Here is a 19,501-nt window from a genome sequence, read left to right on the forward strand (position 1 = left end):
CATGACACAAAGTGTCCCATTTTACCTGAATTCACCCTACAGACCTTAATGTGGGAAGAGGAAAAATATAGTATAGTTCATATAGTTGTACAGAATTTAGTGAGTGAAGATCAAATTTCAAGCCTCAACAAAATGCAAGAAAATGTCCTTAACACTTTTTCTAATATGACAGAGTTTAAGCCACCAAAACGGTGAAAAGTGTGCTGTAAATATGTGGACTGTTGATCTCTGTGCTATTAAATAAAAAGCAGTGATCAAAACTAGGCTATCCTGTAATTTATCTGATGGGAAAGAAGCATTTGTTTTAGTACTGAAATTGTTCTTTTATAATGCTTGGATATTACTATTCTGACATTTCTGTTCAACCTCTAAAATAAAATTAAACGTGACAATTATAAATTTAAAACTGAAGTTATGCTAAATTGCAGGTAGTGATAAAAGTGAATTTGTCAGTAAATGGTTTTCCCAGATGTATATTGGAAACAAATGCTTGCTTTTTTGAGGAGGGGTGTGTTTAGCGTCTACATGCGAAAGCAATGAGCTGAATTGTCCTTAAAGCCCTTCATAAGCATATGAAAGAGTCTTTAGCATCAGTGAAGAGAATGCTAAACAATACTGTTATTCTTCACACCCTCTCTGCCCAGAAATCAGCGGATCTTTAACTTTAGACATTCTACTATAAACTTCGCAACTATATGTGAGTTAACTCTCATTAGGATTGTATACTTTAGGGTTAGTAGAATAAGTTTACATGTAGTAGCAAAGTTACTTAGTAGAACGTCTATCGGGGACCACGGAAATGAATTTAGCCGATATTAAGCAGACAGTCTAATAATACTCTAATGAGAGTTAGTTGACACGTAGTTGCAAAATTATGAATGTTTAAAGTGGAACATATTAGCGTTAACCTAGATTTTGTGTCTTTAACCTAGGAAAATTGTGCGTAAAAGTAGATTAGTGTGCTCAATATTATCCAAGCCTGACATTTGTGTTTAGTGTAATGGTATAAAATGGAGTTCATTATTGAATTCACTTTAAGATCCTTGGGTCTTGTTGCTGCTAAGAAAGCCCAAATAATGACCTTGTAATAAGCTGCTTTATGTTTCTTGATGCCTTATCACCCCTCTCATGACCTCAATGACATAAATGTTGCTTTCAAAAATCTATCAAAGTAAATATATTTCTAATCCCCATGACAGAAATTCTCCAGTATATTCATGGTAGGGATCATGTAGAAACCTGATGGTTCATTTGCACAATGTGATTTGCTGAGGATAAAGGACATTAGCATAATTGTGGTTATTTCATAATATATTAGAATAAAGTTGAAAGTAGTGCTGGGCAGCGCGACCAAAAATCTCATCACATTTGTTTTTCATTTAATTTAAGATTCTGGTGATTTCACAGTACATCACTGTATTGTTTTCTTTTCATGACTGGACCTTTATATAGTTTATAGTGGCTTATTTTACTGTTAGGAGTACATAGAATATAATTGCATTTTCAAATACAAATTTACTTTAAAAAAATGGTGGTAATCAAATCAATGTTTTTTAAAACTAAAAATTTTGTTAATCTTTTAAAATGCAATCAAATGACATTTTAATAATTCCTTTTTTCCCGGCAAGTTTACGGTTTAAATTAAAACATGAAAACTTGTATTATATTATATTCTACTTTAGTAATAGTGTTTCTTTCATAATTTCATCAAGTTAGACCAAATATTTATTTTTTAGTGTTCTAATAAAGAACTTTTTTGACCACAAATTTTGACCACATGTTGTTTTCAAAATGCTCAATTTGTTAGTAGCAAATCAAATCTATGTTTAAATATATTTCAAATTCCAATGACAGAAATTCTCCAGTATAGTGGTATACATTGTAGGGATCATAAATAACTCTCAACAAGGTTCATTTGCACTCTGTGATTAGCTGAGGATGTCGGGTAACGCTTCCTTTTACAGTACGTGTACTTACAGTGTACTTACCTAAGAAAGTACTGGGTAATAATGCTTAATTTTACAGTGCGTTAACTTACGTGTACTTACCTAAGAAAGTACTGGGTAATAGAAGGTAAGTACATGGGTTAAGGTTAGGTTTAGCGGTAGGTTCAGGGTTAGTACCTAGTTATTACCCAATTATTGTAATTACTATGATAAGTACATAGTGTGTACATGGGGAACAGGATTTCTGGAAGGAAGAGTTACCGGATAAAGGACATTAACATTATACTAATATATTAAGAAATAATCACAATTACATAGAAATTATTAAATACTTTGATTAATTGAACATTTATCCCGGTCCTGCTGTGTGAATCATAAGAAGTGTCTCACAATGTGTGCATGGATACAACATGGAAAAACGATTTTTGTACAAAAACCTTTATTTCAAGAAATTGAACTGAAATACTATATAAAATAAGTTTCACTCAGAAAACTAAATCTGAATAAAACAAATGTTTACAATTAATCTATCAATACTTTTTCTTAAACGTCAACATCTACTTTTTATACACAACAAGTGATGAGGATTGGAAGTTCTTTTCATCTCAGTCTAACGACTAAAGATCTGAACTGAATAATTCTATTTCTAGTTTCTCAAGGGAATTCCTCAATCTAACAAGCATAATAAACTGCTTAGCGTTGTAAAATGCCATAGGTTTCCGATACACCTTTAAAAAGAACAAAATTATCCTTTAAAAAATGATCCAGAAATAACATTTTGAACTTTTTGGGGACGTTTGTTTTTCAGGTTTTCATAACCACAAAGAGTCCAAAGGTGAAAATGGTCAGTCACTCTTCTCTTCGCTCTGGTAATGTCTGTACTCCGGTTTGAGCTCCCAGGTGTTCTTGTGGGTGCCTTTGACATTGTATATGCCAATGTCCCGAAGAATCTCCTTCAAGTAAGTCTGTAGAGAATGAAAAAAGTATAAGTAGCCTTGTAGCATACACTACCGTTCAAAGGCTTGGGTTCAGTAAGAATAAAGTAGAGCAAAGTAATGTTTTGAAAGAAATTACTACTTTTAATCAGCAAGGATGCTTTAAATCAGAGGTGGGAGTAAGTCACACATGTGCAAGTCACAAGCAAGTCTCAAGTCTTAACCTTCGAGTCTCAAGCAAGTCCAAGTAAATTTTTTATAAAGGCAAGTCAAGTCAAGTCACTGCCTTATGTCAAGCAAGTCAAGTCAAGTCGTAGCTTGGGTCACAAGTCACTGGCAAGTCATACAAACGTTTGACAATTTCACTGAATTTATATATTAAAATAAGTTAAAACTACAGAAGTTGTGGACTATGGTTTTATTTGCAATTTTTTAAATATATATATATATATGCATTTCCACATATAGCTGAGTGGTTACTACAATAAAAATCTAAATGTAACTGAAATTAGGACAACATTAAAGCATGAAAAAATTAATACGCCTCAAACATTGCAGAAGACCATTAAAAGATATTAAACAATTCACAATTCAAGTATAGTTCCTATGCGACCAAAGGCATTCTTCAAACTGGCATCCCCTTAATACAAGTTATATATTTTTAATTATGAAGTTAAAACCGCCAATAGGTGGCGGCAAATTACCGTATTAATGTACGAGTCATAGAAGCATTCATTTAACTTATGTTCAAAACGGCAGATTCGTTCTGGAACTAAGCATAGGTCACTGAATCACAAATACGCATAACTCCTTCTGTGGCTTGTTTGGAACTATTGTCATTGGAGAAATCGAACAAAAACAGAAAATATTTGGAATATTAGGCTATGTCTAAATGTCACACGACAATATTCACTCTTACTGAACTGTTTTATAAAATCATTATCACATTTGCAATCGAGTCAATATTCTTGAAATATTTTTTAATATAATATGTTGTAATTATGAAAATAACTCATACTAGGGCATTTTTTTCTCCACATTTTGAATTTTGGGTGCAATATTAATTCTGCTGGCATTTTGATAACATCTTATAGATGTAACCCCTGATAACATCTAACCCTGCTTTAAGAGAAACATAAAACACGACAACACATTAACAGTTTTCTATGTTGTTTTTTGTCATTGGAAAGAACGACATATTTGGCTTTAAAGCATGATTTAAAAAGAAATGTGGCAAATGTTATACAAAACATATGACATCATTAATTATCATTTAAAAATTGACAACATTAAGCTACATTTGAAAACATAATTGTGTATAAAGAGGCATGCTGTTTTGACCATTATTCTCGATTTAAAGATAGTCAAATTAACTATAACAAACAGGTTAAACAAGCTATAGCTTACTTTTAGACGTGGCGAATGAAGTTCGACTGTTCGAGGTTGTGATGGTCGTCCGATATCCCTTGCCAGTTATTATGCGTACAGCAAATCTTCTTGTATGAATATAGTCAATTTCTAGTGTTTATATCCAAAAAGAAACAATGCTGGGAGATGTTTTTGTATTTAGCGCGCTCACTGCGATGTATGTTTTTTCTGGGCTTGTGCAGTGTCACGCAATCGCGCAGAATCTGATGACTGGCGTCAATGGTTCCGTTGCTTTCATTTTGTTCATCAATTGATGTTGCGATGATAAATGTATATCAATTAAGTCATTCTCGAGTCATACAGTTCAAGTCAAGTCAAGTCTCAAGTCATTGGATCTCAAGTCAAAGTCAAGTCATTTTCTTAATTTAGTCAAGCAAGTCTCAAGTCCTTAAATTTGCGACTCGAGTCTGACTCGAGTCAAGTCATGTGACTCGAGTCCCCCATCTCTGCTTTAAATTGGTGTTAAACATTTGTGTATATATAGTGTAACTCACCACAGGCTGTTTTGTGATGTCCACCAGATCCTTAATGTTATAATACTGATGCTTTTCAAAGGCGGAGAACAGCATGTCCAGCACCTGATGTTTATCTGCACGTGCCCTCTTCCCTTCTTCTTTCTTCCTCTTTTCATAATTCAGCTGAGAAAAACGGGAACAAAGAGAGAGTGCATCAACAATCAATTGTATAATATTTATGACATCTGATTGAGGACACAAAAGCTTGACTTACATTATAGGCGTGATTAGCCACAGGTTTGTAGTTGGTGGTAACGGCTTTGTCGAGCTGTTGAGAGAACCTGAGCGGTTTAGATAACTCCTCCATCTGCAGTCTGCAACAAAAGACAACATCCTTTATGAGATCTAGCTATGAAAATATGGAAGTTTAAGTATCAAATAGCACATATATACATATAAAGATTGTGTGTGGATCTGTATAGACCTAATCATTTTTTCCCCTCATTTTAAAAATGTTAGCATGAAAAAAAATGTATGTAAATAATTAATAAAAAAAAAAAAAAAAAAAAAAAGGATAATCCAATACACTCAGATGTAGATCATAATATGGATGAAAACAAATCTGTTGATACTTCTGTTTCATTGACTTTAAGGTTTAGAATTAAGGTTAGCTTAGAGTTTGTGCTCACTTGCTAGTGAGCTGCCTATGGAGGCAGCATTTTAAGGCATCACCTTATTTTACCCAATTTTGGCCAAATTCATCTCATTTATCCTAAAATGGAAAGAAACTAATCCCAGAATACATTGCAAAACATTTGGTGAAAAAAAGCCAGAAAAATGTCAAAAAAATGTTATTGCTGGATATTTTTTTAAAATTCATTTACAGAAAAGGACAGTTAAGTCAGTGGAATAAATTGAATTTACACAATATTTGTATTACACAATATACTGCTATTAGCAACATGCTTGCTGACAAAAAATATTTTATGCATTGATAGTTTACATAGCAAATAGCCTGTGTTGGGCAATTCATAAATTATTTATTCTAATAGGTTATAATAACATTTGGAAACACTTTATTTTACAGAGTCCTTGTTACACATGTACTTACTGTAAATTATGCGTAACTACATGCAACTAACCTTAAAGCAAACCATAACCCTATTGTAAGTACATGTTAGGTCTGTGATAATGCGTATACTGCAATATTGCAACTCTATTTGGTATAAGAGTTTGTCTGTTATGCTAAAAACTAAGTTGTTTAATCAATTAAAAATCTGTTCAAAGATTGTAGGTCAGCCTCTTGAGAAGCTTTATGATTCAGCTTATTATAATAATTTGCTAAGGCTGGATAATAATATGGCTTGTAACCCTATTCATATCCTGCATGAGTTCGAATTACTACCATCAAAGCGGAGGTACGGAGTTCCAAGATTCAACAAAGTGAGGCTGAAACGCTCTTTTGTGCATCAGGCTATCTTAATGTAGAACAAAACACTTAATCAGAAATCAAGAATATTGTGAAGGTGTTGTAGTTGTATAAGTGTAGTATTGAATGTATAATGTGGGAGGTTTAAGTTGGTTGTCGTAAACATAGACACAGTTATGCAAGAAAAATGTCAGACTTGTCTGACAAAGTATAACATATTAAGTATTATGTAAATTACTATTACCTAAAGGGAAAGTTTAGCCAAAAATTTTTATTCAGTCACTCACCTTCAAGTTGTTCCAAACCTGTATTAATTTCTTCTTTCTTCTGCTGAATACAAATGAAGATATTTTGAAGAATATGGGTAACCAAACAGTTGATGGACCCAAATGACTTCCATAGTATTCTTCTTATATATCTTTTCCATACTATGAAAGATCCATCAACTGTTTGGTTACCCATATTCTTTAAAATATCATCTTTTATGTTTAGCAGAAGGAATAAATTCATACAGGTTTGGAACAACTTGAGGGTGAATAAATGACAGAATTTTCATTTTTGGGTGAACTTTCCCTTTAAATGTATAATTACACTGCAACAAGGACACCTTGAAATAACGTATAACCCAACATTTATGTAAAATAACGATTATGTATTTAAAATCAGGGCTGCACAATATATAGAAATATCGCAATATGCACATCGCAACAGCTTGCAATAACTGGGGTCATGAATAAAAGACAAAGAAAAATATCTCTCACTGTTCTTGGCTGAATAATTTGTGTAGCTTTAATAAGAATCAGTATATATTTCATTCATACAGTGAAAACTAAGCAGTGCTTTATTTTTACATTTGATTATTCAGTTTCTGTTGTTAAATAAACCTAATGTATGCCTTTCTGAAACCCTAAACCCCTTGGTTTACACTGATGTTAAAATAACACTTCTTATGCTACTGTAAAACACAGATTTTCACTTTCGGAAGTTGTAGGGATGTTTGCTTGTCAAAAGAAGAATGTGAAACACGTATGTAGGTTATATAATTTTAAATATATTTTAAAGGTAATTTATGTTTATTTTACACACTTTAAGCATTATCGTATCGCATATCGCACTTTTCTTCAATATCGTGCAGCCCTATTTAAAATAAATGTTGCATGCAGATTGTTCGTCGGGATCGACTCAATTCTTTAAAATCCATTCACTGAAATCAATTGCAAGTTGAGGCAATTAGAGTGGTATGTCATAAAAAGCTTTTGGCTCATACTAATGTGATGATTATAATTTACTTAATAAACTATACAATTTCAATAATACAAGTTTTGTAATCCCATGGAAATAGAGAAGTCCACACAGCAACTATAATGACACAGAGGACCGATATCGTTGGAATCTGAATGAATTGCTAAAGTAACAATAAACATTTAAAGAGGTGGACAACAACTACAGCACATGCTTTAATAAAAAAAAATGTTTTTGTGCATTTGTTACGGTTATAGTTATCATTCTTGGAGTCAACTGGCCTCAATAGCAGCTCAACACGTTTTGTAACAGAGCTAATGTGTATATATGAACATACTTCTTCAGCCTCATGTAGTTTTCACTGACGGCCGGTCTGCATTCAGCTCTCTGCACCACCAATCCTTCCAGTGCAATTTTATCTTTGTGAGAGAAGAGACATTAATACTCAGTGACAGTTGTATTGAAGCAATCTCTGCTGCAACACACAGCCTATTACTCAGTCATTACATCAGCAGAGAGACGCAACAGTACGTTCAGTACAGTCTCTCATCCAGGCAGTGAAAATGTCAATACTTTAAATTAGGCCATACAAAGGAATATTTATCATTTCTGTTTTGTTGGATGATTGTCAAGTCAAAGGCCATCATATAAACAGAACAAGGCCTGACTAGGTCCATCTTGGACCTCCACTCAAGCAGGGGGCGACGGTGAGCACTCACCTGGGCCTGTACCTGTACCTGAGCCGCTGGCCTCGGCATCTGACTGCCCTACAAGAGGGATGGCAACATGAGAACGAGGGGGGGTACATGCCAAAGTAATCACGGCAGGCCAAGCCTCACACCAGCTTCTTACACAGCAGTCAGCGAAAGCAAACGCACAAATAGACACAAACCAACAAGCCACACAGAACCTCTGATCAATCAGAAACCAATGAGGAAATTGATCAAAAAATCACACACCACAAGTCCCTACCCTGTCTTCAGGACTGTGTAGATTTATATCTATGACAATATTAGAATAGTCCTAAACAGTACATTTTAGGGGTGTGACGATAGACGTGAATTGGGTTCACTAGAATGAGATGACATTTTAACATTATTTTTAAGAAATCTTCAGTAAAACATTTTTTTTTTATTTGACTGAAAGTCATAAAATGCACAAATATGCTGGTGCATTTTGAAATGTTTTAACTAATCTAGGGTTGTCTTGTCACTAATGATTATTTTGGCAATCAAGCAATCGCTTAATTAATTTGGCGAGTACTTTTTCTTGGTGGTAATATAAATAGACCTAAGTGAAAAATAGTCTTAAATACATATATAATAACAATGAGGAAATAATTGGTTCAAGTAAAGTAATCAAAAGCAAGAATTTCTTGAGCAAAAACATGTTGACATCAAAACATGTAAACTCTGAGCAAGGGTTTAAACTTATATTTTGAAAAATCACAATGACCAACAATTCATATATTAAGAAACATACTGATGTATTCTCCTGTGTTGGCGTAGGTTTAAGAATGATTTACGTTACAAAGCTGGTGAAATGGTGAACACTGCATTCCCAGATGAACGTTATAAGCAAACCAAACTAACAACATGTGCAGAGATGGAGTTTGTAATCAAACTGCTGAGACGCACTGTAAATAATACCAGTGAATTAAACTTTTTTAATTCTTGATGAAACTTTGCATGAAACACAAAGTGCCCCAGACTTTATGCATTCCCAAATGCATGTTATTAACCCAAACAGACAGCACATGCAGAGACTGAGTTCGAATGGATTTACTGTGAATGGAGCCGTAAATATTGAAGCGCTGCGCTTCACTCATAAACCCACAGCACATTTATTTATTTAATTGTCATATGCAGTAAAAGACAGAACAATATAATGTAAGCACTGTAAAAGGTTTTGCCACAAACTCAAACCCCATCATGCTGATATCGCGAGACAGCTTTTCACCTCAACAAGAAATATATCGTCACGTTTTAATATAGTGGTACGAGATCTCGTTTCTCGTCACACCCCTAGTAGGATATTTACAGTTGAGCAAGCAATTAAAAAAATAAACTGATCCCATTTATCCCTGAAAAACTTTTTTTTTAAGAAAGAGTCCTAGGTAAAGAAGTGAAGTGACCAGGCAATTTGGCACTCAAGCACATTATAACAACTAAATAAATCATCCGATTCAACACTTGCAATATAGAAAAAAAAAAGTAAATTAGGATGGCAACTAGTCGCTCATGCACACACAACACCCAAGCTATACACAAAACAAATCAACGTTAATCAAAGAATAAAGGCAATGAGTAGATTTGGCTTCCAAAACCAGTGATATTTAAAGGCCCATTCTAACATCATCTACCATCAAAACACACACATACGCACACACATACACACGCATGATTGAGAGGCAAAGGTCAGCGACTGCAAATGCTTAAGAGACCAGATGAAAGCTATTACAACCTAATTTCTGATTCATCTCACAGAACAGACAGAGTAGAGAAAGTAATTAAAAAGAACTGGAGGAAGAGAGAGTATGAGGCAACTGAAGTATGTACAGGATATCCCAGAGATTGCACAACATGACTTACCGAATAAACTGTTTGAAAGCAAAAGTTCGGTTAACAAAAAACAGTGATACTATAATACTTTTATAATACCCATTTTACTTTATATTTATATTTGTTGTGCTTAAATATTTTTATTTTTTATACAATATAACACAAATGTTATATATGATTATGAACATTCTCAACAATTAATAACAAATGGTGTACTTTAACTGCATAATTTTAAATGCATTTGTTTTTCTGATTTGACAGACAAGGCTTAGATTAAACCAGGATTAGGATTTAGTTCAATTATGGCATTTAAGTAGCTTCTACAAACGTCCCGTAGAAAACTTTACTGGTGTGCATCTTGAGACAAAACAAAGGCACTGACAAATTTTAAGATATATCTGTGAAAGTTGCTTTTAGTTAAAACAGCTCAAAGATGCATTTTAGTCTGAGACTAAGCTTAAACCTTGTCTGTGAAACCGGGGGGTAAGAATTTTTAATTTGAGATTCAGCACAGTAATTCACAGCACTGTAAGATCCTGGTTCTCTCACCTGAAGAGTTTTCAGTAAAAACAGCCAGAGTCTGTCCACCCACAGTCTGCAGAGTGAATGGATGCTCTCTAGGGGCTTGTACCATAGAAGGCTTCTCCCCAATGGTGTCTATGGTGGTCAGCTCCTCATTAAGTGTGAATGACACCTGTCAATCAATCAGAAAAACACTGATTCCAACCAAACACACAAGCCCAAATATAAAAGAATCAGGCCTGGTTTCACAGACAGGGCAAAGCCAGGATTAGGCCTGAGTTCAATGAGGGCATTTACATAGATTTTATAAACTTTATAAACATTACGGGTCTTGAAACAAAACAATGGCACTGAAATATTTTAAGCTATATCAGTGCAAGTTACTTTCAGTAAAAACAGCTCAAACATGCATTTTATTTTGAGACTAAAGGCTTAATCATTGTCTGTGAAAACCGGGGGTTAATGTTTAAAGACATGCTAGTTACCTCCGCTTTGCCTTGATTCCTATACGAACAAGAACAATTATGTGAATACACATGTTAAATGTTTAATATAAACTTTGTGTTTGTAGTACTCAATAACATTAAGTTTTGTTACATACTTGCAAATTCGGAGCTTTCCAACTTCACCTCTCCCTGTTGCCTTGGCCCATTGATGTGACAAATACTTTGGGACCTTTAAGAAGTTTAAACACCAACAATGGCGTTAAAACAATGTAATTATCTCACTCCAACGCATAAATCACATTGCAATCGTGGTATCTGTAGATGCTAAAACCATGTTAATAAAACCTGAAACAGATTAACGTTAGCTGTAGCAGTTCATCATCGACTGTTTAAAAAAAAAGCTCTTACTTTGACCAGCCATACACCAGTGTTCTGTTTTGCCCCAGTCAGATCCACCTCTCCTTTGTCTGACATGATTGTTAATATTTTAAAACTGTATATTCTAATTATTTCATGTGGATTTAATACCCCTCTTTCACGCTATACGCACTTCAGATAGTACATCACCAACAACAGTTTCGGTTGTACGGTGGCCAGATAGGACAAAAAAAGAAGCGCTACACAGATTACAGTTAGTTAGGCTGCCACCTAATGGCTGCCACATAGTTGTATTTTATATTTGTTACATTAACCAGTTATAGATTTAAAGGAGATTTTCGAAAATGCTTTGTTATTTTATTTAGTCAAATGCAGTAAATGCAACTGACTTATATTTAGTGAACATGTTTTTGAGAAGAACTTATTCAAAGGAAATTTCACACCTTAGCTTTACAATGTCATAATAACAGAAAACAAACAATTCAGATAAGCCTGTATAGGCCTACTTATAAATGACTTATGTCCTTTGTTTTCATAGGGAAAAGCATAAAAAAAAAGAGTAAAATATTACAAGGTTCATCAAAAAAACAAATAAAAAAGAAAAAAATCTTTTAGGATCTTTATGATTGTTCGCATTGCAACAACTACAGTATATATGAATGACAATTGTCATTACTGTAATATAATAATATTGTAATGGTATAGTAAAAATGCAATGGTTTTAAATCTGCATAAATTAAACGCAGTACAACAAAAACTTTTTTTTTTTGCATTAAGGTCCCGATAGTTTGGGGTGAAAACTGTTAAATAATGAGACAAAAATAATGACAATATAAAAAGTTTTAAAGGTCTAAGGTAGTCATAATTTTCCTTTAAGCAAAATATCTTTCTTTCTTTTTAATTTTGGGATGAAATATGACCAGAACTCGACATATTCTAAACATATATGAAAATACACGCTGGTGAACAATACTTACTATTACCATAATTCAGTAAAATTATAAGGTGTTAGGATATGCTATTACTGAATATGAAAACCAATACTAAAGTACTCATTACTTTTTAATAAAAAAGTGGCCTAAAAACTTTTATAAGCCACAAATCCAAGATTTCTTTACTGCATTATTTCTTACAATTAAATATTGGTGTAAAAAAGGTAAATTGGGAGTAACAGTCAGTCTTCAATTTTTACATATAATTATCAACATGGTTCATAATGTTTTGATTATGATGTTTCGAGGATTCCAAATCAGTACAACGTCCTTGACAACATCAGATAAATGCGTTTTACGTCCCTCATAGGAACATGCGGTCTTTGCTGTGTGAAAAGCGGGTGTTGAGCTCTTGTGACTTCTTGAGCAAAGCTTTTTTCTGAGCCTCATCAAAGCGATTGACTTGGAGGTCCATGTCTCTGTCGAAGGGTCTTCTCTCCACAGGCTTGTCAGCATCCTCCTCAGCTTTTCTCTTCATCTTCTTAGTGTGCAGACTGATGAGAGATTCACCACGCTTGGACTCCTAAAAAGAGATGGGCAATTGAAAACTTTTTTTTTTTACATTCAAGCAGTAACAATTGCATCTGGCAAACTAAAGGTGTAGTCCATTCAAAAGGCCCGTTGGAGTGAGCTGCTAAATGTCCCCTAGATCCCTGTTCTCAAACATGGGACCAACAGCCAGTGTTACTTTTGTGTCATTTAGATACGATTACGGTTTTTATTCATTTGTTTGAATTCGCCTACATTTTTATCTTGTTTTATTTTGGTTAAAGTTTTATTAATTTTGTACTTTTTTGTCATTTTTTTAAAATTTACTTTTTGTGTTGTTTTTTTTTTAATGTCTATATAGCTTTTTAATTCATTTTTATTTCAGTGGGCACATGCATACATGTATATGTATGCACACAATTAATTAATTAATTAATTAATTAATTAATTAATTAATTAATTAATTAATTAATTAATTAATTAATTAATTAATTAATTAATTAATTAATTAATATAACACTTTTATTATATTTAAACTATTTAACAAATTTTTTTAAAAGGAAAAATGATCAAGCATAATTTTCCCTTTAATAACTAGTGTTATTATTGAAGTTTTGGAATCCCAAAACGGATAGTGGTTAATTTACCTATCTGTTATTAATATAATATTTATAATAAATAAATAAATGCACAGATAATGATTTTTATACTGTGCAAACGGTATATTCAATTTCCTAACCCTAAACCTACTCATCACAGAAAACTTTTAGCATTTTCAGACAACATCATCTAAAATGATGTATAAGCTGTTTTCCGCATGGGAACCAAAACATTACCCCACAAGGACAAGGATTTCAGATATTGCCATCTTTGTGGTTTTTCAACATATACCTGAACGAACACGCACGCACGCACACAGTATTACAAAGTACAATTTGTAATACATTTTACAGCAGTATTTAACTAAAAAACAACGTACATTATATCTTGAAACTTTTTCAGCCATCTCAAGCTCTTTCTGAGGCAGACGTGGTCCATCATCCTTGGCAGATTCACCTTTTTCCTTAGCCTCTTGTCGCTCCTAAGAAACACAAAAAAGAAGGGAATTTTCAAACAATCCCTGAAATCCCACTTTTCCAAAACCCAATGTAAAAAAAGGCTAGTTTCATCATTAAAATCACAAATGATATCATTAGTAAATCCTCAGTGAGTCTCCCTAACAATCTCCACATTTCATATTTGAACTCAATCTCTAACTCACCCTAGCTTTCCGCTCGCGTTCAGCGGGAGTGTCAGTCCAGATTGAGCGGTCTTTGTTTTCAGGGCCTGATCTTTTCTTAAAGGTCCGTGCTTCCAAGCCCACATGCTGCAACTCAGGAGGCAACTCTGTCATCCAGGTCTCTCTGGAAACCACCTCTGGGCCAGTCTAACAACACAAGAGTCTCACATTTTATTGATGTTGTATGAAGTATAGCATAATTATTTCTGTCTTTCACTGTTGTTGCATAATATTTAAATAGAGGGTATATACAAAATAAAAACTAAAACTAACTAAAACATCAAATTAAACCCAAATAGCAATATATATATATATATATTTAAAGAAAAAAAGAAAAAATCATTTAATACAAATATATAAATAACACTGACTACTACTACTAATAAACATTATGATTATTATTATACATATATTCAGCTGTACTAGCTGAATTAATGGGAAACAACTACATAAAATGCACTTACATCCACTCCTGTAAGTTTGTCTTTCATTTTTTGAGCTCTTCTTTCAAAGTCCAATGCCACAGAGTCCTGGGACGGTCCTTTTGATGGCATGGGTCCAATGACATAATCATCATCTTCTTCACTGCTTGACAAATCTGGAGTATAACCTGGTGGTAGAGCTGGTCCTAAAAACCCACTAGCATCTTCGTTTCCCCCTTTTTCATCTTCATCTTGTCTTTTAAAGCCTGGAGGTAAAGCAGGTCCTACCGCAGGTGGCCTGCTGGAAACAAAAATGAATTCAATCAACATTTACATTTGGAAGTAAAATTAGAATAAATATAACAGTGTGTGATACTACCAACTCTACAGAGCAAAATGTAAAGATATGGCTGCTGTTTGTTTAATTCCGGTTACCGTTCAGGAGATTTGTCTTGCTTTCGATATTCTGAGGGTAGAGCTGGTCCTGAAAACCCTGTGGTATCGTCTTTTGCACCATCTTCATCTTCATCTTGTTTTTTGAATCCTGGAGGGAGTGCAGGTCCTAGTAAAGGTGGCCTGGAGATGTAAAATGTAGTTCATCAAAGACTTAGATTGAGATGCTCAAATTGCTATGCAGATGAATATGTGTGGTACTATTAAGTATTATTTAATGTGTATTACACTTCTGGTGATTTTTCTCGCTTTTGATATCCTGGGGGAAGTGCTGGACCAAAGAAACCATCGTCCTCCTCCTCCTCCTCATCATGCTTATCAGTTTGCTTTATATCCAGCTCATCTTTCATGATGCCTCTGTTGCTGTTAAAGAATCACACATAAAAAAAATGTGAGAGGAATTTATTTTTTTTCCTGAAAGACAATGATGACCCTGTAAAGCCTGACAAATTAACTAATAGTCAGATTTTTCAAAGCAGTTAATTGAAACTTTAGACAAATTATAAAAGAAAATCTACGTCAAATACATGCATTTATATTTTATTTTATGTTGGTTCCATTTGATACATCAGGTTAAGGCCCATATAGTATCAACACTTGAGAAAGAATATTTCTGAGCAAAAAATAAAAATTTTGTGCAGTGTTTCTAACATCAGATTAATATAAATGCATATAAATATCAGTTGTCACTTTATCTCCCAATAATATGTCTTAATAAGATAATACTTAAGCGCTTAGTTTCATGATCAAATCTCAGTAGTTTTAATTGTGGGGGACAAACGTATAACGCAATGTGATATAATGATGAATAAGAGATAAGCAAATAAAGATTCCTCAAAAGCCTGTTATAAAAGATGTAATACTTATATACTAACTAAAATGATTTTTCTAAAAAAAATTATGTAGCCCATGAATAATCAACTAAATCTAAGTTGCTTCAATCCAGTCAAGATACATCTTGAAATATTAATAAAATAATGTGTACGCGAAATTGCGTTTACTTCATAAAAATAATTAAAGATTTTGCAACAAACATTTGTGTCCCATGACCTGAAGGTGGACATTTTTTAGAAGGGCATTTTAGGCATTTTACTTGCTAAAAGAACTATAAACTATCATTCAGATGACAAAAGGAAAGTTTTTTCAGCAAAGTTCTGATCATGTTGACAATTTACAGATAATTTACAGAGCTTAGAAATTCACATATAACATGGATACATCTGGACACATCAAACATGGTTCATTTCTGACCAAACACTACATAAGCTATGAATGCCGTGTCGTGTAAAAACAAGTAACTTTATCATACTTTAATGAAGGCCGGTTCCCAGATGATGAGTATTTGGCTCTCTTGAACACGACCTCCTCTTGATCACTGTCCTCACATGAACTTGAGGACTCTGAAGCTTTATACAGTGGAGGCAAGGCTGGACCTATGACTGGAGACAATATTTATTATTTATTGTGTAATTATTTGCACTCCGATCTAAACTAAAGAATTGAATAATCAAAACGTTTTTGCAAAAGTAAATTGACAGGGAAAAAAAAACATCTAAAGCCTGCCAGCCTTGTTATGTATTTACAAAATTAAAATAAATAAATTGCAGTTCACAAAGCAGCTAAGTTACTACAACCGACGTGCATGTGTAAACATACTTGCGTCTTCTTCATCTGAATCATCATTTTTGCTTTTTCCCATCGACGGTGGCAAAACTGGTCCTGTTATGTTTTGATTAGACATAGCAAAATGATCTTGCAACAAAAATAATAAAAACAGACATTTATTTGTTCACAAACCCAGAAATGTGCTAAGACAGAATGAACACAGTCTCTTATTTCCGGTTTGGTATTTGGGGTGAATTTCAAAATAAGAGTTCTGTTCAGGCGGAATCCTATAGGTGGCGCGTTATTTTGTATCATAAGCGTTTTCTAAAAAGACGCTCTTTAACGCAATCTTCTCTTCTCTGTTGTCATCCGTTGTTGTTTCTATGGGCGGCGGGACGCTTAAACAGTCGGTATGATAAATAATGCTTTTCCCAACTTCCACATCAGTTTTCACGTTGTCGTGTTTTTCTTGTCATGAAGCTACGAAAGCCAGGTAACTTAGCGTTAGCATAAAAATAACCGACCTGTCCCGCTTAGAACTGTCATAGCGTCTTGTCTGTTAATTCTTTCCTTGAGCTTCTGAGCCCGTCCTGGCGCTTGACTACTAATAATCCACATTTCCCAGTTTTAAAACCAGCTCTGAGGAACATTCTTCTTTTCTGACACGACAAGTCGGTGAGGACGCGTTGACTTGATCTGTGTCGATATGCCTCCCAAGAAGCCAAAGGGCGCAACGGCAAACATCTCCAGCTCCATCGAGTCCGAGGACATCAGTCTGGAGACAACAGTCCCCACAGAGGACATATCGTCTTCGGATGAGAAAGATGGCGCACTGAAGGTCACAAAACAGCTTCTAGAAAGAAAAGAGCTGCTTCACAACCTTCAAAAACTGAAGATAGATCTGTCACAGAAAAATCTGCTCATAGACAATCTCAAAGTGGACCACCTTACCAAAGTAATGGTTGACTAATAGGAAACTGCTGTCTAAATTAAATTGAAAAGCAGTTTGATGAATAGTTAACACTTGTTTGTTTGCTTGTGAGTGTTAACATAATTATTTTCACATTCATTTTAGATAGAAGAGTTGGAGGAAAGGCTGAATGATGCTCTCCATCAAAAACAGGTGCTCGCTCTGCGTCTGGACACCCAGCTCAAACTCCAGCAGGATGAAAACAGGTGCATTTACATACTGTTAAGAAAAAAAAGATAAATATATCAGTTGTCGTATTGGACGATAAATGTGCCTTTTGATAAGGCCGAAATATTTAAGCCAAGTCATTAAAAATCCCATGGCACTTCTGGTAAAGAGTAGGGGTGTAACCCTGGTGTCCTGGCCAAATTACATCCATTGGCCCTTGCCAATCATGGCCTCCTAATAATCCCCATCTGCTGAATTGGCTCTATCACTCTCTCTCCTCTCCACCTATAGCTGGTGTGTGGAAGCGCTTTGGGTGTACAGAAGTACATATGAAAGCACTATATAAATGCCTCATTCATTCAATCAATCATAAGCCGATAAATATAGCCATTTCTTCTAGTCATGTCTAGTTGGGCTATTTATTGTTAAGCACACATAAAATGAAATGTTTATATATATACATATTCCACTATGAATTGTGTTTAAAGTAAGAATAATTATAATTTAAATTATATATAATAGTATTACATTATTTATAATAAATTATAATTTATTATTCCATTATAATAATTATTATTATAATAATTATTCCTGTCATGGAAAACTTTTACAGAATTTTTTTTCAGATTTGTGGAAATTCAGCCGTTAATTGAAGACAAAACATAAGAGAAAAAAAATCTATGATGATTGAGAAAGGTACAAATAAACATTCCTCAAAAGTCTTTTGTATCACACATCATCAACATTTTTAACACTATTTTTAAAAATATATATAATTACATAAATCTAAGTTGCTACAGTGAGGTAAATGTACATTTTGAATTGTTAATATTAATAACAATATAAAAACATTTCTTTAATTTTCTTTTTAAATCATTAAAGACTTCACAGCAAAAACATGTGTAGCACAACCTTAAGGTGGGCTCTTTTTAGAATTATACTAAAAGGCCTTTTACTTGCTAAAAAATAATTAACTCTCAATCAGAGGGCAGGTTTTTCAGCAAAGTTTTGATCAGGTTAGTCATTTAGAGGCATTAGAAATGTATCAAATATGAAACAGTTGGCTTTATAGGGTCGAATGAGGGTTATGTGCAAGAAACTTCCATATTCTATAAAACAGGTCGCATTGCTTCCTGATCAGGTCTTTTGTAAGTGCTTCCTTAAATATAGAGCTGTCTTACACAAGAAACGTTCAAAGAAGCAAGAAAAGACGATGTCCATATGCAGATGGATATATATATATATATATATATATATATATATATATATATATTTAAAAAAAACTTCTTTTTCTCATTTAGATATTAAAATTAAATAAAACGGCAACAATAAAAAGAACTAGCTAGGATAGCTGATTATCTCTTCGCCATCAGTTGCCGGTAACACTTTTTCTGACAAGCAGATGCAGTGAGACCTGTTTTCCTCTTTGTTCATGTGACGTTGGTTCAGCATAAAGTCTCTTTGGCTTCTGCTTAAGCAGGAAGCAGCAAGCCCTGAGGAAGCAGGAGATGGACACCATCATGCTCAGACAGAAGCAGCTGGAAGAGACGAACCATCAGCTGTGTGATCGAGCAGGGGATCTCCGCAGGAGCCTGAGGGACCTGGAGCTGTCCGAGGAGAAGTACATTGAGCTGAAGGAACTGACTGAGGACAAACTCACCATCCCTGAATATGTGGCGGTGAGCACTGAGCTGGAAATGAAGATTTTCAGATATATTTATTGGCGCTGTTGTGGAGCGAGGATATTTAAAAGCTATACTTTACACACACTAAGTGTGTGT

At 34.1% G+C, this 19,501-nt stretch overlaps 3 protein-coding genes across 8 annotated transcripts in view; 1 reads left to right on the forward strand and 2 right to left on the reverse strand.

The window, feature by feature from the left end:
* Nucleotides 1-2,368: 2,368 nt before the first annotated feature.
* gtf2f2a (general transcription factor IIF, polypeptide 2a) lies at nt 2,369-11,573 on the reverse strand. Of its 4 annotated transcripts, XM_077246833.1 has the most exons (9): nt 11,373-11,572; nt 11,120-11,193; nt 11,004-11,022; nt 10,546-10,690; nt 8,155-8,202; nt 7,773-7,854; nt 5,039-5,138; nt 4,804-4,947; nt 2,369-2,911 (listed from the first exon to the last, which is right to left on the reverse strand). In XM_077246833.1, the coding sequence occupies exons 1-9, from the start codon at nt 11,436-11,438 to the stop codon at nt 2,792-2,794; spliced, it is 798 nt and encodes a 265-aa protein (XP_077102948.1). In that variant the 5' UTR covers nt 11,439-11,572; the 3' UTR covers nt 2,369-2,791. The 4 variants fall into 4 exon arrangements, with proteins under 4 accessions (XP_077102948.1, XP_077102949.1, XP_077102950.1 ...); XM_077246834.1 differs by lacking the exon at nt 11,004-11,022 and having other exon boundaries at nt 11,101-11,193; nt 11,373-11,573; XM_077246835.1 differs by lacking the exon at nt 8,155-8,202 and having other exon boundaries at nt 11,373-11,571.
* Nucleotides 11,574-11,677: 104 nt separating this feature from the next.
* gpalpp1 (GPALPP motifs containing 1) lies at nt 11,678-17,163 on the reverse strand. 2 transcript variants are annotated; one of them, XM_077246821.1, is made up of 8 exons: nt 16,634-17,163; nt 16,287-16,416; nt 15,206-15,340; nt 14,960-15,100; nt 14,567-14,822; nt 14,085-14,249; nt 13,803-13,904; nt 11,678-12,857 (listed from the first exon to the last, which is right to left on the reverse strand). In XM_077246821.1, exons 1-8 carry the CDS (start codon nt 16,716-16,718, stop codon nt 12,639-12,641), a joined length of 1,233 nt encoding a protein of 410 aa, XP_077102936.1. In that variant the 5' UTR covers nt 16,719-17,163; the 3' UTR covers nt 11,678-12,638. The 2 variants fall into 2 exon arrangements, with proteins under 2 accessions (XP_077102936.1, XP_077102935.1); XM_077246820.1 differs by having other exon boundaries at nt 14,567-14,825.
* A 125-nt stretch (nt 17,164-17,288) lies between these two features.
* Nucleotides 17,289-19,501, forward strand: part of pibf1 (progesterone immunomodulatory binding factor 1) — a 39,160-nt gene continuing 36,947 nt past the window's right edge. Inside the window, exons 1-3 of one of the 2 annotated variants that reach the window (XM_077246799.1) lie at nt 17,289-17,537; nt 17,658-17,758; nt 19,198-19,399. In XM_077246799.1, coding sequence (XP_077102914.1) covers nt 17,289-17,537; nt 17,658-17,758; nt 19,198-19,399 — 552 coding nt within the window. The remainder of the gene's footprint in view (nt 17,538-17,657; nt 17,759-19,197; nt 19,400-19,501) is intronic. The other variant, XM_077246800.1, reaches the window with a different exon arrangement.

The sequence above is a fragment of the Siphateles boraxobius genome, unplaced genomic scaffold (genome assembly GCF_051911475.1).
Source record: "Siphateles boraxobius isolate OS27281-9 unplaced genomic scaffold, OSU_SipBor_1 29, whole genome shotgun sequence".
In the NCBI taxonomy this organism is placed as follows: Eukaryota; Metazoa; Chordata; class Actinopteri; order Cypriniformes; family Leuciscidae; genus Siphateles; species Siphateles boraxobius.